The following is a 24466-nucleotide window of genomic DNA, read 5'->3' as shown; positions in this document are numbered from 1 at the left end:
GTCCCAGCAGGACAAGGAGGTTCATTTCATTACTGATGGGTAGGAGTAGAAATCTAGACTCTCTGTATAATCTTCACAGTATGAGGAGCCTTCTTACTACCTGTTGGGAATGAAAAGTCTTGGCTTCCTCCTTGGACTTTTGTGACACCATCAGAGCTGGGAGGATTGGTGAATGGGTATGGTTCCTCATTATAGACTTAGAATGTAAAAGTCTAGGTTTTCTACTCAGCCTTTATAGGACTGGGTGGGGCTAAGTCTACAATTTTTTTCTGAATGGTTATTGTCTAAAAGTTTTTGCTCTTTTCCTGGTCCTTTGGCTAAAGAGAGCAGGCTTTTGTTGGGGCTTTTTGTATATGCACCTACTGGCATTCCTAGTTGTTGGCTTCTTTAAGTCTGTTATGTATGAGGCAAAAAAGTGTTGTTCCTAGAATCTTGAGGTTCTTAGCCAGTCTGCCTTATTTCCATTTTCTGAACCTTTTTATGTTTACTTGAAAAGTGTCCAAGGTTTTTAGTTGTATTTAGTGAGAGGAATTAGGGAAAGTTATATCTACTCCACCTTTCCATTCACATATTTCAAAATAAGTTTCCCACCTTTTTTCCATTCTTTCAAAATAAGTTTCCCTATCCTGTAATTAAAGTAGTGCTTACTTGAGAACATTTCATGTAAACAACTCATAGAAAATGGGGATCATTGTGACATGAATAGCTTAGAACAGTGGTTCTCAATTTAAAACACATTCAAGCACCTAGAGGTCTTTTATTTTTATTTTTTAAAAGGATTTTATTTATTTGACAGAGAGAGCGATCACAAGCAGGTAGAGAGGCAGGCAGAGAGAGGGAGAAGCAGGCTCCCCCCTGAGCAGAGACCCCAGTGCAGGCCTCAATCCCAGGACCATGGGATCATGACCTGAGCATAAGGCAGAGGCTTAACCCACTGAGCCACCCAAGCGCCCAACACCTAGAGGGCTTTTAAACACTAATTGTTGGATTCCACTCCCAGAGAGGAGTGAGAACTGACATTTCTAATAAGTTCCCAGAGAATGCTACTGCTTTGGGGACCATACTTTTGTAATCACTGCTTTAAAGAAATGCTTAGATGATTATAGACCATTATTTTCAGAAGATATTAATGGCATATGTTGTTGCTTTAAGTAAAAACAAAAAAATCACAGTAAGTGCAATAAACTAGATATTTGATCTAAAATATTTAAAGGTTAACATTTATAAGATGACAGTATCATCTTGTCTTCAATTTTTCTTTTTTTGATTTTATTTTAAAGACTTTATTTATTTGTCAGAGAGAGAGAGCTTACAAGCAGGGAGAGCAGCAGGCAGAGGGAGAAGCAGACTCCCCACTGAGCAAAGAGCCAGATATGGGACTCCATCCCAGGACTGTGAGATCATAACCTGAGCCAAAGGCAGATGCTTAACTGACTGAGCCATCCAGGATCCCAACAGTGTCACATTTTTAGCGAAATTGGGATCTTTCCATTTTTCAGCACTATTGTATATGGCATTTGAGAGGCCAAAGGAGTACACATTTTATGCAAAGAGAAGAATGTGGCAAAAAATGAGAGGTGTGGTGATCAAGTTGTTGAGTATAAAATAATGCCTATTTTATTGGACCCTAAGCTAAGAGTGTTTGAATGGGTATATTAAGCTCTTACTAAACTCTGGTAAGTGTATGACATACAAGATCTTTTTTAAGGCTCAGTGTTGATGGCAGGAAAGCTCTGTTAAATTGGTCTGAACTAATGATGCCCAACCTGCTTATTATTGAGTACATGTCATCATAATACACCTTCCTCTAAAGTTCATCTTTTTTTTTCCCTTGGGTTAGTGAATATAAATGATACTGGGATTAAAACTACTCCCATCAATAGTATGATTATTTGTCCAGATCAAGGTGAACTTAGAAATATTTTCCCCAGAAGATCACTACCCATAAAAAAGAAAAATTAAAATAGTGAAATGTCAGATTAGAGTCTCTTAGACATTATTTTTCTCATGGAAGTTATTATAAGTGTTAATAAAGAAACTTACTTGTGAATATTCATTAGATAATCGTTCTTATTTTGTAGCCAGATATCAGAATTCTAAAGGATTTTCTTTTTTCTTTTAGCTCTGTTGGCTTAGCAAAAGCAGCTCTAGAAGCAATTAATGGATTCAACCTCTTTGGCAATCAGGTAAAATAAAACAAAACAGGAATATCAACAACAAACTGATTATTTTGTTGAATTGCATGATTAATTAATTTGGTCATTTATCAGGTCATTCCTTATGATCGAAGAATGTCTGAAATTTATGTAGCAGCTCATGGTTGATCAGCCTTTCCTTTGAATATGATTTTCCAGTTAAATCATATTTTTCTAAGTAAAACACATTGCTTAATTTAAAAATACCTTTTGAAAAAGAATTCTCATTTTCTTTGTTCGGTAACTTTTCCCCCAAATCTCTTATTGCACTTTCACATTTTTATTTCTCTCTCTCTCTCTTTCTCTCTCTTTTAAGTAAGCTCTATGTCCATCATGGGGCTCAAACTCACAACCCCAAGATCAAGTGTTGCACGCTCTACCGACTGAGCCAGCCGAGCACCCCGTTTTCACATTTTTAAATATTCTTGATATTACAAATCATATATTTTCTGTGTCAGTTCCCATGTTGATTTCAGTATGATATATATCAATGTATATCTCACACAGAGGAGAATTTGTGTAATATGTGCAGCCAAAGAATTGGAAACTTTGATCCTAGCTTAACCCTCAGCTAGCTGTAATTTTATGTTTAAATCTCTTTTTCTTTGGGATAAAAAGGAAATCCCGAGGGTTGCCTTAAATTTTCATAAGATGTTTAACCAATTTCTACACCTAATCAAGTGACCATGGACTGATTTGTCAATGGAAAGCAATAATATGTAGGAATACAGGTTACTTTTCTCAATCAAGGAGTAGGCTAATTTTCTTTAGCAATCTCTGGATTTTTAAGATGGGAGGGTAAAAGAAGTTTCCAGCTGATGCTATGATTAACCCTAAGCTATTAAAATGCTAAGTCAGTGGAGATACATTTTAGGAACTTATTCAGATCTGCAAAATGTGACATGGTTTCTGTTATGGCAGTTGTAATTTAATTACAGGTCTTGAATTTAATAAAAGTTCAAGTTGGCATATAGCAAAAAGGAGTGACATTGTTTTTCGAGTCAGGAAATAGGATCATTGTCTGCTCTGTACCCCTACCAGTGAGCTCTATAACTTTGATACTAGGATCTAACATAGAAGGTTTTCATACAATTAAAAAACAATTAGTTTAGTGCTTGGCAAAGATTAAACCCTCAGTAAGTGTTATCTCTCATTACTATTAATGGATTAACGGTAATTCTAAAGAAAGGACATGAGGAGATTGGACTGAAAAACCTCTAGAGGGTGTCTCAAAGAGATGGAGAAGACTCATGGACTAAACCAGTAGTGTTACAGCAATAGTCTGAAAAGATGCAGGTCTTGCTTTTCTGTTCTCCATGGCCTACCAAATAGTGGCCGAGTAGAGTTGTATGGTTGGATGTTCTGAAGTAGTGGTCAGCTCTTTTTTTGCAGCTGTGCCATCTCCTTTGGTATACTGGAATCTTAGCATATGTAGCTTATGTATCTTGTATATACCCCCTGCACCTATCCAGATACCCACACACATAATTGCACCTTTCCCAACTCCCTATCTCTCAGGGCTCTGCCTTCAGCCTGCTTTTCCCAGAAAGCTCTCAGAGATCTCTTAGCCATAACTCTAAAAGCACTGAACTGCTTGCTTTTTTATGCATTCTGATTTTGAGTTATAAGTATATTGCCAGTATCGTTACCCAGCCATAATTTCTCAATCTTGACTGTGCATGCGACTTATCTGAGGAACTTAACCAATACTGATGTGTGGGCTTTAGCTGTAGAGATTTGAATTGGTCTGGAGGAGGCCTGGGTATTGAAGTTTTCCTGTACTACCCAGAAATTCTAATGCACAGCCAAGGATGAGAACAACTGCTCTAAGCAAGTTCATTCTTTTTTTTTTTTTTAAATTTTATTTATTTATTTGCCAGAATGAGAGAGAGAGAGAGAGAGAGCGTGAGTGCACAAGCAGGGGGAGTGACAGGCAGAGGGAGAAGCAGGCTCCTCACAGAGCAAGGAGCCCGATGTGGAACTTGATCCCAGAACCCTTGGATCAGGACCTGAGCTGAAGGCAGACACTTAACTGACTGAGCCACCCAGGCGTCCCAAAGCAGAGTTCATTCTTGACCTTGTTTAGCTTGTATTTCTGGCAGAGTTATACACCAAATGTTCACTGACTGGACTATTCTTTGATTATTTCAGGTAGAAATTTAGATAAATAATGCTTTATTCCTATAGCCACACAGATGTTACCTATTGCAAGTAGAACCCCTCTTCGTCTTCCTTTCTTTTTGGATAATCAGAGCTAGTTTTGCAAATTCCCATCACTATAGCAATGAAATAAAAAAGGTACCTGCTAAACAGTACCACATTTAAAAATTATGTGATCTTTTTAGTGTTTTATCATCTTATAATATTGCTTTATGTGCTTAAAAGAGCTGTGGTCTCTCAAATCAGTAGCTAGAAAAAGAACTAATATAACAAAGAAATGTTTTTGTTCAAACGAAGAAACCTCTTTAAGTCATAGATCTTTGGAGCTGGAAGGGCCCTTCTCTCAAAATGAATGGTCAGAGAGTTGAGATGGCTTTTTGCAGGTCATGAAACAGAGGCAAACCCAGGAATTAAACCAAAGCCATTTGCTAATGAATCTGGAATATCAGCTGTTAGTACAGGAAATCATGGATCTTGAATGCTTTCCACCTTTAGAGGTGTCAGCTATGCTAATTCTTGGAAAACTCTTAAGGCTTTTCTTTCTTTTTTTTGAATTAAATTATTTAAGATTTTTACTAAGATAGAATTGATATATAACATTAATTTCAGGTCTGTGACAATGACTAGATATTTGTACATGTTGCAAAATGATCACCACATTAATTCTAATTAATCAACTATCATCCACCAACATACATAGGTAGAATTTTTTTTCTTGTGATAGATTTTAAGATCTATTTACTTAGCAACACTCAAATATACAAATACAATATTATTAACTATAATCACCATGCTATACATTACATCCCCAAGATTTATTTTATAACTGAGAGTTTGTACATTTGACTGCACTATTTTCTTCTTAATTATTGAACTTTTGAAGGAGGAATTCATATATTGAACAATGTGAAAGGCTTGCCTTTTGCCCTTTGTGTACTTCAGTGTATAAGATGAATGTTAATTTTTATTTTTATGGGAATTATTGGGTGGGAAAAGCTTTTCATTTTCATTATGACTATCTTGTATTTCTACATCCTTTCTTTTTTAAAATACTAGACTTGCTTTATTATTCAAGGAAAAACCCATTATTTAAATATTTGCTCGATGAATAAAATCTTAAAAAAAAAAAAAAAAAAAAGAAAGGGGGACGCCTGGGCAGTTCAATTGGTTAAGCGTCTGCCTTCGACTCAGGTCATGGTCTCAAGGTGCTGTAGTCAAGTCCTACATTGGACTCCCTGCTAAGCTGGGAGTATGCTTCTCCCTCTGCCCACTGCTCCCCCTTCTTGTGCTCTCTCTCTCTCTCTTTCTGACAAATAAATAAATAAAATCTTTTTAAAAAATAAAATAAAATGTTTACTCTGAAACTATTTTCAAAACTTATTTTCTTTTGTGAGAGAATACCTAAAAAAAATGTATGATAAAATGACCTAATTTCTTTACTGGAAAGTTTATAATAAAGGCTAGTTTCTAGCATTTAGAAATATAACTCATATAATCCTCAATGTGAGAATTACATATTTCATGATGATTTCAAAATATATCCTGTATAAATATGATGACAATATACAGAAATATTATTAGATGTAATACTTAAATAAATCATAATTTACACTCAGCAAATGTCATTGGCATTGTTAGCAACAGTTTCATGATTCCTGGGTCTGAGTCTCAGCTCTGCTTTTCTAAAACCCTGAGAATTAACTCTCAGGTTCATCTCTTTCTGTAGTTTGAAAATGTGAGTAGGATCTTTTGTAGAGAAAAGAAGCGTGGCTTGTGGGAAGGGCTACTAGAGGCTACTGTTTGGTCAGTATGTAAAAGCTGCCTATTTCTACACCCATGGCCACCCATAGCCATGGTACAGAGGGGTAAGGCCTATCAGCAAATATTATTTCTGTAAGAAAACAGATTTCCAGGATCTACCACAAAGCTAAGAGATAGCCTGATACTGAACTAGGGAAGACTGTGGTGTCATCAGAGTGGTGTTGGTTTTGTTTTCAGAAGAATAGAAATGATTTCATGTATTGTAGATATACTAACCAGTTTCATTGTTTGGTTCTTTGATGCTGGATGAAGCCAGCAAGCCCATTAGCTCAGGTTCAAAGAAGTGATTAATGAGGAAAAGAAAGACCCAGACAGTCCTTCAAATCATTTCACTTTGAATTGAAACTAAAGAGATCAGTAGTGTCTTATAGTCATAGATGTCACCCTTGATACCATCTCAGAAATGTTTGTTGTGGTCATGAAACCTGGGTAGATGGTTCAGTGCAGATCTTACCCACCACTGAAACTCAAGTACCCATGATGGCAGTCAGGTTGAAACAAATTCTAGTGTATTTACTAGGACACAATTGCAGAAACTCAATTTGGAGATTAAAGTTTGAACTACCAGTCTTAAAATATGTTCTTTTGCTGGAGTTAAGATATTATGGCAGAATTGTGATGATTTCAGGAAATGGAAGATGAAAATAAAATATCCAAAGCTAATCAGGTATTTTGCAGTGACATATACATATAAAACATCCTTTCATATAATGTGTTTTTAACTGGCGAAATTAAGATACTAACAGATGAGCTGAGGCCAGAATCTAAAAGGTGATGACTGGAGAGATTGCTCATATTATGAAAAGTGTTCAAAGCAATGGAGACATATGTAGCTTCCTTTCAAGTTTACAGTCCTAAAATTAATGTGTCTGATAATTTAAGGAAGGTGATAATTAATTCCATATGTAGGTTTTCCTTGATGGCTTTTAGAAAAAGTTGCTTCTGATTAGGAATAGTGACCCAAGGCCTTGGATGAATTTTATCCTCCTGTAAATCTGAGTTATATACCTAAAGCATGGTGTATTCTTTAAGAGGTTAGCCAAACAATACAGTTAACTAACCTTGATCTCAGTTTTAAAAATATGGTAAAATTATGAGATTGTTTTTCCTTTTGTGCATATTTCTTAGAAGCTGGCAGAGAAAGAGACCTGAAACAAATACTTTGAATTTAGGTTAACAAGCCATTGATTTTGGCCAGAAAATAGAAGTTGGCGGTTTGTATTAATCAGATAATGTCAGGAATTGCCAAACTTGCCATTTCACTTCGTTATTTTTAAGTTTCCCTACTTAGATTGTATCTTTTAAAAATTCAATTCAAGGCAGACTGATTTGGCATGCAATTAACTTTATTATCAGCCTAAAGATAAACCATAAATCTGATTTTCTATACTCACAGATTCCCAACATCTCATACCCATTTATTTCTCTGCTCCTTTGTTCTAACCACCCTCCTTGCTCCTCTTTCCCCCAAAATTCATCATTCTAGTTACCTTCTCCAAAAAGTCCCCCAAGTTCCCTATTGTTTTTCTCCTATTAATTTAAGAAGTTTATTATCATTAGTAGCCTTTCATCTAAGCCAGTCATTTGGTACATAGTTGTGTATTGCCATGTACTATCTTTTTGTTTTGCTTGTTATTCATATTGTTTAGGGACTGTGTATCACCAGGGTCAGTTCCTTGAGAGAAGAGATCAAGTCCTATCTTTTTTGTTTTTCTTGAAGGAGAGAGCACTTGACTGACAGTGGTAGCTACTGCATCAAGCTTTTGTTGGGCTCAATTTTGTGGGTAGAGACGAGTAGTTGCGACTTTCAAATTGTAGGAAGGAACAGTTTAACATTGATCTCATTGTTGAGAGTCAGCTTCACTCATTCGTTGTTCATTTATTAATTATCAGAATTAAGAGAGATTTAAGAAATGATGCTATGGGGGTGCCTGGGTGGCTCAGTGGGTTAAAACCTCTGCTTTCGGCTCAGGTTATGATCCCAGGGTCCTGGGATCGAGCCCCGCATCGGGCTCTCTTCTCAGCAGGGAGCGGGCTTCTTCCTCTCTCTCTGCCTGCTTCTCTGCCTACTTGTGATCTCTGTCAAATAAATAAAATCTTAAAAAAAAAAGAAATGATACTATGAATGAAAAATTATTCTATTTTACGAGCTAATATTCATGTATGAACAGGTTAACAGGAAAAATATACATATATTGAATCTACTATTTGGATGTAGGACCCAGTAGTCCTAGATTTGGGGTGTCAGTCTAGGTGATTGATTTGAGGTATTTTAGTTTCAGGGTGAATACATCTTTGAAGTTGGTGTAAATTTGGTCGAGATTTACATGAAAGTTATGAGTTCTCTTCTTCCTTTCTCCATGTATTTTTCTGAGTATTCTCTTATAGTAGAAGTAGTCTTTGTATTCCAATTTCGCTTCCTGTGTTTTCAAAATATTTAGCTCCCCAATAAAAGAACAAAACCATGTTTACTTATAACTATGCCCTTGAAAATGGAAAGTACTAATGGCTAAATAGTAAACTTTAAAAAACTTAGTTATCAGACCAATTGCCATTTTTTTGTTACACCTATCTTTTTTTTTTGTTTTTGGTTCTTACATGAAAAATATTTTTTAATGTGGGAATTGTATAACTCAGTAGTTAAGATGTGAGCTACCCTGTCAAAACCTGATTTTTGAACCCTTGCTCTGTTAAGGTAGGAGTTAGCATCTTCTTCATTAAAATAGGGATAATAATATCTACATATTGGGGATTAAGTGAGATAATCCATGTGAAGCATAAAGAACAGTGCTTATCATGAATATTAGCTAGCATTATATGAATTATTATTATTAGAGATGTTCCTATCTTCATATTTTAATCAAATGGTTTTTACAGCTTTAATTCCAGATTGTATCTAAGTTTGTATAGATTGATCATACAATCAGTGTTCTTTTTAAGACTGTATAATTCAGATTTCGTGCATCCTAATTAATTCTTGCTTTATTCCTTGCCAAAAATGCTAGTTAACCTATTTTTATCTTTATTAAAACAAATATCCTTAATTGATTAGTGTCTTATAATCACTACATTTTGAATTATAAAAGACTAAGAAGAAATAGGGAAAATGTAAGAATAGCATTTATATTTTATGATTATAAAGTTAATGTTTATTGCAAGAAATTTGAGGAATACTGAAAATATAAAAAAGAAAATTGGGCGCCTGGGTGGCTCAGTGGGTTAAGCCTCTGTCTACAGCTCGGGTCATGATCTCAGGGTCCTGAGATCGAGTCCCGCATCGGGCTCTCTGCTCAGCAGGGAGCCTGCTTCCTCCTCTCTCTCTCTCTCTCTGCCTGCCTCTCTGCCTACTTGTGATCTCTCTCTGTCAAATAAATAAATAAAATCTTAAAAAAAAAAAAAGAAAATTAAAATCATCTGTAATGACACTCTCAAATGCAACCAATGTTAATATGTTTGTGAGATTTCTTACAGCCAAAATGTCCAGCATTCTACATGTTCTTTTTTCTTGATTTAGAAAATGTTTTGTTTTGTTTTCTCTCGTTCCAGGGCTGCTCTTGGTCGGTTATATTTGTGGATCTCGATGCTCACAATCGCAATAGGCAAACTTTGTGTTCACTGTTACCCAGAGAATCAAGATCTCATGTGAGATATTTTTATAATAAATGAATATGAACTACTATTTATGATTGCTTCCTCAAGCAAGTGCTTAAAATGTTAGAGGTTGCCAGAAGAGATGAGGAGAAAGAAATGTTGCCCTTTGGTCCACTGTCTTGTGGAGGTTTCATTCAGGAAGTGGGGAAAGCTGTAGGCAAACCTACTTTGTCCTTGGCTCTTCTGTAGAACTATAGAAAACTAGACCTATTTTTTGAGGGGGGGTGTAGAGAGTAGCAACATTATACCAAAATGAATTTTTTGGTCATAAAGTATTAGAAAAATGTTTTTCATGATTTATATTTCTTTTGAATATCAAAATTACCTGCTTTGTTTCTTTTCTCTCATGTGATTCATCTTTAAAGTTTTATATGCCTGTAATACCTGATTACAGATTTTTCTAGGGGCTATTTGTGCCTCTATTCTTAAAAAACACCCCAAATAAAATAATAATTTAAAAAGTACAATTTGGGGGCTCAGTGGGTTAAGCCTCTGCCTTCAGCTTAGGTCATGATCTCAGGGTCCTGGGATCAAGCCCCGCATTGAGCTCTCTGCTTGGCAGGGAGCCTGCTTCCCCCATTCTCTCTTTGCCTTCTTCTCTGCCTACTTGTGATCTCTGTCTGTCAAATAAATAAATAAAATCTTTAAAAATTTTTTAAAAATTAAAAAATAAGAAGTACAATTTTATAGAAATATGACAAGATTATGATAAAGCAGAACTCAAAAATAAGCCAGTAATAATATAATATCCACTCATTATTTTACCACTCAATTATAGTTTTAGGATGATAGCATTTGAGTTTATATGTTTTCACACATTTTTATGTACATATGTAATATTATTCTTATTTTATAAAACTGGAAGAATATTATTATTATTTTTAAAGATTTTATTTATTTATTTGACAGACAGAGATCACAAGTAGGCAGAGAGGCAGGCAGAGAGAGAGAGAGAGAGGAGGAAGCAGGCTCCCTGCAGAGCAGAGAGCCCGACGTGGGGCTCGATCCCAGGACCCTGGGATCATGACCTGAACTGAAGGCAGAGGCTTTAACCCACTGAACCACCCAGGCGCCCCTGGAAGAATATTATTTATAATGCTTGGTAACCTCGTTCTATGAATGGACATATTTCCCTATTTATAAACATTTCTATAATATACATTTTAATGGCTGCTAATTTACTTAGCTAATTGTTGGACATTCAGATTATTTTCTGTTTTTTACCATTATAAACCAATGTTATGACAGACCAAGTTATAAATAGTAATTATCGGTGTTAAATTTTTACACACTGCCTTAATTAATATCTTTGCATCCAGTGTTGAATCTTGAAAATACTCCTTATTAATGGATAAAGTTTTATTGGTTCACCAAACCATATCATATAAATGTCTGTCTGTCCCTTGGAGCACAGCAATCTCACTGTCAGTTGGATAACCTTATTGACTTTTCATCTCCCTGATTCTCCTTTGGCTATGCTGATCATATCACTGCAGGCATTTACATTCCCTTCTTTTTCTTACTGCCTCCAGAACACAGATGCTGCCCTACTACCCTGCATCAGTTATCCTGCATTTGCCCTGGATGATGAAGCTTTGTTTAGCCAGACACTTGATAAAGTGGTTAGAAAATTAAAAGGTAAATATGGATTTAAGCGTTTCTTGAGAGATGGATATAGAACATCATTGGAAGATCCCAACAGACGCTACTACAAACCAGCTGAAATTAAGGTATCAAAAAATATTTCATATCAAAACAGAGTAGTCAAAAACACCAGTTTAGGAAACAGACTTTTTGGGTTTGAACTCTGGCTCTGCCAGTTACTAGCTATTTGGCCTTGGGCAAGTTAATAAACCTCTGTGTGATTAATATTTTTCATTGGTAAAATAATAATAGCTACTATTATTTGTCCTGTTACTGAGGTTCTTATGATAATTCAGTGAGTTAACATATGTCTAAAAGTGCTTCAAATGGTTCTGGACGCAGAGTAAGTGATAAGCATTAGCCTTACTGGCAGTGAAGCCCATTTGCTCATATTGGGCTGGGGTGATTCATTGGATGAAGAATTTTTCAACTGAACTTTCAGTACTTTGCCTATCTGCTCCATACTGTATGCCTTATATAAAAGAAAATACCAATTTGTGATTCAACTTTCAATCTCTTAAGTAAATGCTCTTTTTTTCTATTTCACGTAGACATTTCCCTTTGAAATATAGTCCTCTAAATTTTCAGTTTTAAAACATTTATTTCAAATGCACATACATACCATTTTATCTAGGTTTATTCTAGGAATTTTTAAGCTGTTCAGAAAACTGTAACATTCAAAAAAAGGGTAAGCATCCATCCACATTGCTGAAGGTTTTCCTTTAGTGGTATAGATTGACAATTTTGTTAGCATGGTCATAACTTTAAAGATAGGTAGGGACTTACGAATCTCTCTATATAAAATGTTTAGGCAAGATTGTACCTTATAATTTGTTAGGCAGTTAAATACCACTCTTTTAATATTTAGTACACACTTAGTTTTGCTGGATAATTAGAGAAACTATCTATCATCTTATTTAATTTAACAACTGACTATCATCTGGAAGCATGAGGAGCGATGTTATTGTGTACATATTTGAAACTTTACAGCAGTCTATTAGGTTGAGTCAAAAGATCCATTTATTTCTTAAGCACCTTCAGATATTTCTTCTCTACTTAATACATTTCCTGAGCTGATTTGTAGCTCTTACATTTGAATTGGACCTGCTGTAACTACCACCCTGCAGATTTTCATCTTTGGATCAGTCCAGCAGAGGATCTGTGTCCGTGTATCTGCTGGTGAGCACCAGCGTGGAAAGCCACAGCTATAGTCAGATGCCGCCCCAGATTCAGAACACCCATCTTGGTTCAGTCCTCACTGTTGATTTGACTGCTTGTCAGTACTGCTGTGTGACTCTGCCAGGAACTCCCTTACAAGCTTTTCCAGCTTTTTCCCTATTTGTGTTCAAGTTCCCAGACTATAATTCTTACTGGGTAGCCTTTCTTTTCTATTTGCCCTCCTCCACTGCACCTCTTCTTCATCCAGTCTTGCCTCCATCTCTGTCTCACAGAAGGTGCTTTCTCTTCTTCATCCTTGAGCTAACCCTCCATATGTACACCCCATCCTCTTCTCTTTTACTTCTTTTCTTCTCTGATAGAAGGATGTCTGTCTCTATTGCTTTCTTTTTTTCCTCCTCATCTTCCTCACTTCTCCCTTCCTTCTGTCTTGCTCTCCCCCAACTCCAGTCAGCTTTTTTCCCTCAGCATAAGCACAGTGGTGTTCATTTAAAACCAAAACCAAAACCTTTATTCCTGTCTTCCTCCAATCCTCTCTCTCTCCTTATAGCCACACTTCTGAAAAGCATAGTCTGTTCTTGGTGTGTCTCCTTGTTTGCCTCCTACTCACTGCTTTATGTTATACTCCTCTTTGTCTTTAGCATTTTCCAGTAGCCCTGTTGGCTTCAGTCAGTTTAGGTCACTGGGTAGTGGAGGATTTTCTGACCTTCTTTCACTGAATATCTCCTTGGCACTTGTATGTTTTCATTGAGTCTTCTTTCTTGGAATATTCTCCATTTTCTGTGATCACATTCTTCTTAATCCTCTTCTGTCATTGTCTTTTCAGGTTCTTCTTCGTCCACCTCCTAAACATTGCTCTTCTCCCAAGTTTCATCCTTAGTCCTAATTCTTTTTTCATGCTATCCATGCAATCATAGCTTCAGCTATCACTCTTCACCCCAGATCTCCCCTTGGGTGTACTATGTGTATCCAGCTGCCTTTTGGACAAGTCCCACTCTTTTGCCCAAGCCCCAAACCTGAGAGTCATTTTAGGCTTTTCTGTCTCATTTAGCTCTCTTTGTCACTCCCCAGGCCTAGCAGATTTAACTTCCTTTAAATCTTAATGTCTGTCCCTTCCTCTCTATTAACTCCTTGGTTTAGGCTAGTGATTCTTAAGCAAAGGATTTTGCGCCCCAGGAGACATTTGACAATATCAGTAGACGTTTTTCATTGTCACAACTTAGTGGGTGCTACTGGCATCTGGAAGGTAGAGGCCAGAGATGCTAGTAAAGATTCCGCGCTGCGTAGAGTAGCCTGTACAACAAGGAATTATTTGGCCCAAAATGTCAGTAGTGCTGAAATTGAGAAATCTGAGTTTAGGCTATCATATTTTCTCTGGATTGCTTCCAAGTAGCCTTCCACCTGGTCTCCTTTTTCTTGCCCCAAAACTCTGTTCAGTACTGCCAGCTTTCCAACTAGTAAGTAAATCTGATGAGTAAATCTGATTCTGTTCAGTATTCATCAGTGCTTCCCTGTCACTTCCAGATCCAAGTCTCAGTCTTTTAGCATGATTCCCAGGTTTTTCCTGATCTGGCTGGCCTGGGCCGGGCCACCTCTTGGGCATTAATTTTCTCGATTTCTTGCTTGCTTGTTCCAAAAATACTGAATTGCTGGTTATTTCTTTAGCAAACTTTGTCCTTCCATGTATCTGTAGTTTGTACTATTGCTTTCTCTGCACAGAGTTCCCTTAGCTCCTCTCCCCAAAGAAATCCATCAAGTTTTAATTGAAGCATCTCCTGTACTATTATCCCTTCCCAACCCTTGGGCAGACTCAGGTGTTTCCTTTCCTGTATTTCTGACGTACCATGTATAAACATTTCATATAATACTATAGTAGTTTATTTACATGCCTGACTCCCCACTAGACTAGGAGCATTTGAGGGCAGGTTTTCTATTTATTTGTTTTCATAGCCCTCTGTCTAATTGGTGCCAGGCATTACTAAGTACTTAGTAAATATTTGTTGAATGAATGATTACTGTGTGATGGATTAAATTAATTAGATTTTGAGTAACAAGAGTTCTAAGATTTTTTTTAGAAGCAATTAAACTACTTATATCAGTCTAATTTTCTTATTACTATATACTTCTATGTATATCCTATATGCTATAATTCATTATACTATACAGTATGATCTATACACTTCTATATATCTTTGTTCTAACAGTTATTCCATATATAATTAATATATTTATTCTAATTAATATAATTGTTCTAACTAATATAATTAACTTCAGTGAAATTTTTAATATTTTATTTTATGTTTTAGCTATTTGATGGCATTGAATGTGAATTTCCCATATTTTTCCTTTACATGATGATTGATGGTAAGTGAGCTTTTCTAAAATTTAAACTACGGGATATAAGTGGTTTAAAGAAAAGCAGATGAAATATGACCCTTTCAGCTAGCAAAATAGACTATACTTCAGTGATGTTAACTGCTCTGCATTTTTATATGCTACTCTTCTGCTTCTGGGTGAATATTAAATCATTTAAAGAGTTCAAAAATACTTTGAAGTATTTAAGAAATTATAAAATATATTTTCATATTTGCAAAGAGAAATTTTTATGGATAGTAGTAATGGATATTGTAATCTTTGACACTGTGAATATCTATAACATTTACACTTAAGAGTAGAGAAATTTCAATTAAAATTCAATAATCAGTTCTAAATGTTAACATGACCTAAAAACAATTTCATGGAATAATATACATATTTGCATTACTTTTTTCCAATTTTATTTTTATCATTTACATACAAAATTAACAAAATAATTATAACTGGGCTAGTAGATTTTTTCTTTTCTTTCTTTTTTTTTTTTTTTTAGAGAGAGGGAGTGGAGAGGCAGGGGCAGAGGGAGAAGGGAGATCTTAACTAGGCTCCATGCCCAGCATGGAGCCCAACATGGGGCTCGATCTCACAACCCTGAGATCATGACCTGAACCTAAATCAAGAGTCGAACGCTTAACCAACTTAGCTATCCACGTGCCCCATGGACTAGTCGAGTTTTCTAAGGCAAAATTTCTGTGGTACTTATTGAGCTCATATGCTATTGGTTTTTATATTTTAAATTTTAGGAGTTTTTAGAGGCAATCCCAAACAAGTAAAGGAATATCAGGATCTTCTGACTCCAGTACTTCATCAGACCACAGAAGGTATAGTTGGATTGTTTGTCAAGAAATTCTTCCTAATATTTCCTAAATGTTACTTTGAAATGTATAAATTACTCCTTTTTAAATATAACAACTTATATTAAATTATAAAAAATGGAGCCTTGAATGAATTTTAAGGAATAATCTATTAATTTGTTATTATAAGTGTGTTTTTATAAAAGGAGTTCATTGGGCAAGACAAGGTTGAAGAATAAATTTAGGTGATTATGGTTGTAGTAATTACAAAATACTTTTCCAGGTGGGCAAAGTTTCTTGTTCTACCTACTATGAAACTCCTTCACTCTGTGAAGTATGACAATAATACAGAGTAGCTTTTTTCTCTCCGATCATCAGAGATGCTATGTTCAGGTGAACACTGCCCCCTCCAGAGGGCTACCTTAAGAGGTTCTGCCATAGCCTAAAGGTACTACTACTGCCAGGAACAAATTGGCCTCATCTTTGGAGTTACTTCTTGGATCTTTAGCATATTATTTTGAATATCAGCCTAGTGCTAATGATTCATCCTTTGAGGATGGGTTTAATACTTTAGAAGTGGCTAAAAGACTCTTACAAGTAGTATATTGGTTTTAGTTAAACACTAGCAGGACCCATAAAAGAATATAACTGATTTTCAGTATGACTAGAAAACTAATAGTTCCAAAAAAGAAGCTCTAGATTCTCTAGATTCTTTGGAGCTCTAGATTCTTTGGAGATTAGTATTAGTAAAATAAGAACATATTCTCTTAAGTAAACAGCTTTGAAAACCTTTATCTGAAAGTGAAAAATCACAATGTATGGCTAAAAAATGGGTGGTCCTATGGACCCTTTCCGCAAACTTGGAATTACAGCACTGGGCCTCATTCCTCCCTCAGGAGAAGTTTGTGATATTTTTTACAGTTTCCCACAAGTATTTTCAAATAAAAACTTCACAATGTGTGCTCACCCTTTAAAATACTTGTAATGTTAAAGTAGCAAAATATTTGTGAATAAACCTTGAATTCCAAATAAATATTAATTTTTGAAACCAGTTATTAATATCTTTATGCTCCAAATAATAATTTATCCAATGTGAGAAATAATGTAATGCATGCTGTAATGAATATAATGTTTGAAATCCAATCCCTTGAATCATATCTGTTAGTATTCGGTGGTAGATCATTGATGCATTGAGGGGGTAGTTTAGTGTACAACAGTTTAGTCTTTGTCATGTTCAGAAAGTGATGTTCAAACTCTTCTTTGTGTATCAAAGATCTTTTTACTGGTTTTAGATACAAATATCACTATTGATTGCCTTTCGGAAAGGAGCTCAAGGAATGGAAAAGGCAGAATTCTAGGTCAGTCACTGTGGTCTCAGGATCCCATAGAAACAACCAGAGTGCCTGAACCAATAGGGTGCCCAAATGGTGGAGTGGGGAAAATGGTTATAGTCAGTGAGCCCAAGAGGCACTCTCAGCTCAGGTCACCATAAACTATGAGCCAGACCAGTAGTGAGAACACTCTTTGCCTGCACACCAGAAAAAGACGGGGACATGTGGGCCACGTTACCAACCTCTGGGAGGGTCCAAAGAGCTGCACCATGACCAGGCAACAGCTCTCAGGGTGGCAGCAGCTCTGGAAAGGACAATAAAGCAGAACCCAGCTGGCACATGGGAGTAGTGGAGGAGGGTATATCTGTGCAAGCCCACAGACCCTTCCAGTCCCAAAGATACAAAGTGCAGAAATGCTCGTGGGTCTCTAGGAATGCTCCCAGGAGAATTGCAGTCCCTGTCACCCAGGGGTTTCTGTAGAGCTTGGTGCACACAGAAGTGAAGACAGCTTCACTTAGAAAGTTTACTAAAGAAGGGGTCTGTGATCTTGTGACTCTGAGGCCAAGGATCCAGTCAAGGCCATTTTTGCTCTGACCCTCTGAAGAGTCATGAAAAGCCACCAAGGAACGAAAACCACACAGAGGACCAGCTCACCTTGAGGCCATCCTCCTGACAAGGGATGGTGCAACTCCACCCAGGCAAAGAAACCCGAGAAGCAGAACAGGAGGTACCTCCCCCAGGAGACAGACTGGAAGAAGAGGTGAATGACGAGCTAATAGATCTCAAGGGACTGTAAAAGTCCAGCACTATAGGAAAATAATATATAGAACTCCAGGTGTTTCCTCACAACTTGTTTTTCCTTCAGTCTAAAATTTTACTTTTTCTTTTACATTTTTCCATTATAACTAGATCCTTATTTTACCAGTTTATGTTTTTAATTCGCTTTTTAACCTTTTTTTCCACATCAACATTTTATAGATTTATGCCTCATTCTGGTCCTTTTTTCATTCTATCAAATTTTATTTTATTAATTTAAAAATATTTTTTAAAAAGACTTTATTTTATTTATTTATTTGACAGAGAGAGATACAGCAAGAGAGGGAACACAGCAGGGGCAGTGGGAGAGGGAAAAGTGGGCTTCCTGCAGAGTGGGGAGCCCTATGTGGGACTCAGTCCCAGGACCCTGGGATCATGACCTGAGCCGAAGGCAGACATTTAACAACTGAGCCACCCAGGTGCCCTAAATTTTATTTTATATATATGAACTTTGTTTTCTTTGCATATTTGGGATGTAGTCTCTTCTAACACACAAACCTAAATTCAGTCAGGAATAAGTAGATCACCCTGCTTGTCCACCCTGAGAGATTATAGTCTTTCTCCACCAACCCATCATACCCCCCCACCCCCATTTTTATTGTTTTGTTCATTTTGGCTTTGTTCACATTTCTGTGGTGGCTGCAGATAATTTTAGATTTTTTCCTATGGTGCATTTTTCTTGGGTCATGGTTGATATTTTGGACTCTATTCATTTGCTGATCCATCCTTCTTGGGCAGAATGACTAGAACTCACAATGAAAGAACCAGAGGCAATGTTCTCTGCCACAGAGCTAATCTATATGGATATAAGCAAGATGTCAGAGATAGAATTCAGGAGAGCAATTATAAAGTTAATAGCTCGGTTTGAAAAAAGCATACATGACAATACAAAATCTCTAAGGGTGGAAATGAAATCTAACCACACCAAACTTAAAAATGCTATTGATAGGATGCAGTCTAAATTGGATGCTCTAAGAGCTAGGGACAGTGGCTCAGAAGAGAGATTTAGTGATCCAGAGGACAGGCTGATGGAAAGGAAGGAAGCTGAGGAAAAGACAGAGAAACAAATTATAGCCCATGAAGAAAGGCTTAGAGAATTTAATGATGCCTTGAAAAGAACCAATGTCAGAATCATTGGGATCCAAGGAGTGGAAAGAGAGAGAGGGCTAGAAAGTATATTTGAGCAAATCATGGCTGAGAACTTCCCTAATATGGGGAATGAAACAAACATTCATGTCTAAGAGGCAGAGAGGACTCCTCACAAAATCAATAAAAATAGATCAACACCCTGACATGTAACAGTAAAGCTTGCAAATCTTTGAGCCAAAGAAGCTATCCTGAGAGCAGCTAGGGAAAGTAGACTCTATACTATGGAGGAGGAACATCGGAATAACATGAAACCTATCCACAGAATCCTGGCGGGCATGAAAAGCCAGCAAGATACATTCAGGGTATTAAATGAGAAGAACATGCAGCCAAGTAAATATCTATGCCTCCAACATGGGACTAGCCAATTATATAAACCTATTAATAAACACAACAAAGAACCGTATAAATAATAATATATTAATAGTAGGAGACCTCAAAACTGCACTCACAGCAGTGGACAGATCATCTAAGCCAAAGATAAACAAAGAAACAAGAGCTCTGAATGACACATTGGACTAGATGGACTTCGTAGATACATACAGAACATTCCATCCTAAAACAACTGAATACTCATTCTTTCTGAGTGCACGTGCAACTTTTTCCAGAATAGATCATATACTGGGTCACAAATCAGGTCTCGACTGATATCAAAAGATTGGAATTATTCCCTGCATATTTTCAGACCAAAATGCTTTGAAACTAGAACTCAACCACAAAAAAAAAAAAAAAAAAAAAAAAAGGAACTCGAGTACATGGAGGTTTTAACAAAAATCCCTGATGAACATGGATGGATGCCAAAATACTCACCAAGATCCTAGTCAATAGAATCCAACAATACATTAAAGGGATTATTCACTACTACCAGGTCGGATTTATTCTGGCATGCAAGGGCGGTTTAACATTCGCAGATCAATCAGTGTGATAGATCACATCAACAAAAGAGGAGACGAGAATCATATGATCCTCTCAATTGATGCAGAAAATGCATTTGACAAAATACAGCATCCTTTCTTGATTAAAACTCTTCACAGTGGAGGATTAGAGGGAACATACCTCAATCTCAAAAAAGCCATCTATGAAAAGCACACAGCAAATATCATTCTCACTGGGGAAAAACTGGGAGCTTTTCCCTTAATGTCAGGAACAGGACAGGAATGCTCACTGTCACCACTATTGTTCAACATAGTAGTAGAATTCCTAGCCTCAGCAATCACACAACAAAAAGAAAAGGCATTCAACTTGGCAAGGAAGTCAAACCCTCACTCTTCATAGATGACATGATACTTTATGTGGAAAACCTAAAAGACTCCACCTCCAAATCACTAGAACTCATAAAGCAAATCAGCAATGTGGCAGAATACAAAATCAATGCACAGAAATCAGTCACTTTTCTATACACTAACAATGTGACTGAAGAAGGAGAAATTAAGAAATAAATTCCACTTAAAACTGCACCAAAAACCAAGATACCTAGGAATAAAACTAACCAAAGAGTTAAAGGATCTACACTCTAGAAACCACTGAACACTTACGAAAGAAACCGAGGAAGACACAAAGAGATGGAAAAACATTCCGTGCTCATGGATTGGAAGGATAAACATTGTGGAAATGTCTATGCTACCCAGAACCATCTACACTTTCAATGGAATCCCTATCAAAAGACCATTGATATTTTTCACAGAGCTGGAACAAACAATCCTAAAATTTTAATGGAACCAGAAAAGATCCCGAATCGCCAGGTGAATGTTGAAAAAGAAAGCCAAAGCTGGGGTCATCACAATGCCTGACTTCAATCTATGTTACAAAGCTGTGCTCATCAAGACAGCACGGTACTGCACAAAAACAGACAGATCAATGGAATGGACTAGAGAGTCCAGAAATGGACCCTCAACTAATGGTTAACTAATCTTTGAGAAAGCAGGAAAAAATATCCGATGGAAAAAAGACAGTCTCTTCAGTAAATGGTATTGGGAAAATTAGACAGCCACATGCAGAAGAATGAAAGTGGACCATTTTCTTACACCATACACAAAGATAAACTCAAAATGGATGAAAGACCTTAGTGTGAGACAGGAATCCATCAAAATCTTTGAGGAGAATGCAGACAGCAACCTCTTCTACCTTGGACATAGCAAATTCTTTCAAAACATGTCTCGAAAGGGAAACAAAAGCAAAAATGAACTATTGGGACTTCATCAAGATAGAAAGCTTCTTCCCAGCAAAGGAAACAACCAATAAAACTAAAAGGAAACATATGGAATGGAAGAAGATATTTGCACATGTTATTATAGATAAAGGGCGGGTATCCAGGATCTATAAAGAACTCGAGCTGAACTCCCAGAAAAGCAAATAATCCCATCAAGAAAAGGGCAGAAGACATGAACAGACACTTCTCCAAGGAAGACATACCAATGGCTAACAGACACATGAAAAAAATGCTCCATGGCACTTGCCATCAGGAAAATACAAATCAAAACCACAATAAGATACCACCTTACACCAGTTAGGTCGGCAAAAATTAATAAGACTTGAAACAACAAATGTTGATGAAGATGTGGAGACAAGGGAACCCTCTTACACTGTTGGTGGGAGTCCAAGCTAGTACAGCCACTCTGGAAAACAGTATGGAGGTTCCTCAAGATGCTAAAAATATAGCTACCCTACAATTTAGCAATTACACTACTAGGTATTTACCACAAAGATACAGATGTAGTGAAAGAAAGGGGCACATGCACCCCAATGTTCATAGCATCAGTGTCCATAATAGCCAAACTGTGGAATGAGCCCAGACATCCTTCAGCAGATGAATGGATAAAGAAGATGTGGTTCATATATACAATGGAATATTGCTCAACCATCAGAAAGGAGGAATACATTTACATTGACATGGATGAAACTGAAGGGGATTATGCTAAGTGAAATAAGTCAATTGGAGAAAGACAATTACCATATGGTTTCACTCATTATGTCAAACATAAGGAATAGTGCAGAGGCAATAGGGGAAGGGAGGGAAACCAAATGGGAAGAGATCAGAGACAGAGACAAACCATATAAAACTCTTGACTCTGGGAAACCAACTGAGGGTTGCAGAAGGGGAGGTGGGTGGTTGGATGGGGTAAATGGGTGATGGGCATTAAGGAGGGCACATGATGTAATGAGCACTGGGTGGTATATGCAACTAGTGAATCCCTGAACATATCAGAAACTAATGTTTTGTACTATATGTTGAATAATTGAATTTAAAAGAAATAAATAAGGAAACAAACAAACCAAATATCTCAGTTGATAGATGTATGAAGGAAAAAAATTTTGGGGAAATCTATGCCATTTTATTAGGAAAAATGAATTTACCAAGGGTTGATAGTACAAAAAGTCTTCTTTAGCATTCTACAAGAGTGTTGTTTTTTTCTTTATGTTACCCACAAAGATTTTAGGCTTTAAATGATAAATTTTAGTTTCTATCAAGGAATGTATTTATTTATTTATTTCCAAGATTTTATTTAAATTCAATTCAGTTAACATATAGAGTATTATTGATTTCAGGAGAAAGATTTAGTAATTTATTACTTGGATATAACACCCCATGCTCATTACAACACGTGCCTTTCAAGGAATGTTTTAAAAAAGTTGCTCACAGAGGAGGATGGATTTTTTTTTTTCTCTTCAATGATATTAAATGGTAGATATTGGATTTGATGTTTAAAATGAGGATTTCTTTGCTTTAAGCAATGGCTCAGGGTTACAATTCTTCATTTGAGATTACATGGTATCTCATTTGTAATGCTTCTACAGACTAATCCTATTAAAGAAAACTTGTATGGCTCTAAATGTTTGCATACAGTATTTTTATTGATTCATTTAAAGGTGTTAAAATTAAATGTTGTTAAAGGAGATTATGTATATATTATTGGCTAAAGCATAGCATATGCTGTCAAATTAGTGTTAAAATCAAGGAGCTTTTTCCATGTTTTTCACTGTCAGTTTCTGAGGCCATTATATCCAATTTCCTGTAGCTGATCAAATCTCTTACTTTCTTTACAACCTGTCTCTCTCTGTTTTCTAACATTTCAGTTTCTTGAGGGGAAAATTTGGGGAGGACACTGATCTTTGTATTTTAAATATGTATTTTTAAACTCCATAGGTTATCCTGTCATACCAAAGTACTATTATGTGCCAGCTGATTTTGTAGAATACGAGAAAAGAAACCCTGGTAGTCAAAAGCGATTTCCTAGCAACTGTGGCCGTGATGGAAAACTCTTTCTTTGGGGACAAGCCCTTTACATCATTGCAAAACTCCTGGGTAAGTAGAGAAGTTTGGGAACATTTTTTTCCCTTGATACCACGCTGTTAGAAATAAGTATATTTTTGCTCTCATCTTTCTTGGATTTGGGTGGTATTTCCTACTGTTAAGAGGTCTTGGGGAAGTTTCTTAGTATGTAAAGCTATATTAATATGTCTGTTTCACTGAATAATGATGGACAGTTTCTGGGAAGAATGTCAAATAGGTGTGAGTGCCATTATGATCATGTAGGGGCTTCATTCAGCTTGGTGGATAGGTTTCTAGCAGGAGGCTGTGGAAACTTTGAGTTACTTTTATATAACACAACAAAAATTCTGATTTTATGCTTGCTCATAGCTTTAGTAAACCACTTGTCAAAAGGAATTGGTTATCTCAAAGTTCTCTTCTTTCCCATAAATATGCATTGGTAATTTACTCAGTTAGCTTAGAGGCTTAATGGGATTATTATTCATAATTTTTTGAGGATTTTTCAGCTTATCCCAAAACTTCTGCGGAATATGAGTACTCTTTGGACACATTGAGATGAAGGCTAATTTAAGGAACACACACACAAAAGCATTATTATGCATCTTTCTGCATCACTGCTTGCTTAAATTTCAAATATTATTAGCATTCCCATCAAAAAGGCTATCAGAGTCAGAATTTCTTAATGGCAAATAAATTATGAAACAGGCTGATTGTAAATACTGTATGTACCTGCACTAAAAGAACTGCTTACCGTGTGAAGTATGTTATTGTCTTTACTGTTCCCAGTATTACTGCATAAATGCTAAATTTGTTTGTGTTGTAAGAATAATCATCTTTGGTTTCTTTCTTTCTTTTTTTACATTCCATTAGGGAAGAATATTTCAGATTTCCAATTCAAGCTTTACACAAATGACATATAAAAACACACAGAAGCTAACCAAAGAAGAAAAAATTAAGTGAATGCTGTTTTCAATTTGCTTGTTTCCTAACTGCATTTTCTGGGTCTCCATATATACTTAATGCTAATTTAAGAACCTGTAGAAAAATTTTCTTCTTTTAAGGGGACAGCTTTTTGATAAGGAGTTGATA

General features: G+C 36.3%; 1 protein-coding gene across 4 annotated transcripts in view; it reads left to right on the top strand.

The window, feature by feature from the left end:
* Nucleotides 1–24466, top strand: part of PHKB (phosphorylase kinase regulatory subunit beta) — a 233228-nt gene that overhangs the window by 107782 nt on the left and 100980 nt on the right. For all 4 annotated transcript variants that reach the window (XM_032854566.1, XM_032854563.1, XM_032854565.1 and 1 more), the window contains 6 exons: nucleotides 2123–2186; nucleotides 9723–9818; nucleotides 11360–11557; nucleotides 14954–15011; nucleotides 15764–15841; nucleotides 23252–23410. In XM_032854566.1, coding sequence (XP_032710457.1) covers nucleotides 2123–2186; nucleotides 9723–9818; nucleotides 11360–11557; nucleotides 14954–15011; nucleotides 15764–15841; nucleotides 23252–23410 — 653 coding nt within the window. The remainder of the gene's footprint in view (nucleotides 1–2122; nucleotides 2187–9722; nucleotides 9819–11359; nucleotides 11558–14953; nucleotides 15012–15763; nucleotides 15842–23251; nucleotides 23411–24466) is intronic.

The sequence above is a fragment of the Lontra canadensis genome, unplaced genomic scaffold, assembly GCF_010015895.1.
Source record: "Lontra canadensis isolate GAN:19392208 unplaced genomic scaffold, GSC_riverotter_1.0 scaffold8, whole genome shotgun sequence".
In the NCBI taxonomy this organism is placed as follows: Eukaryota; Metazoa; Chordata; class Mammalia; order Carnivora; family Mustelidae; genus Lontra; species Lontra canadensis.
This window is presented reverse-complemented; position numbering and strand designations above follow the sequence as displayed.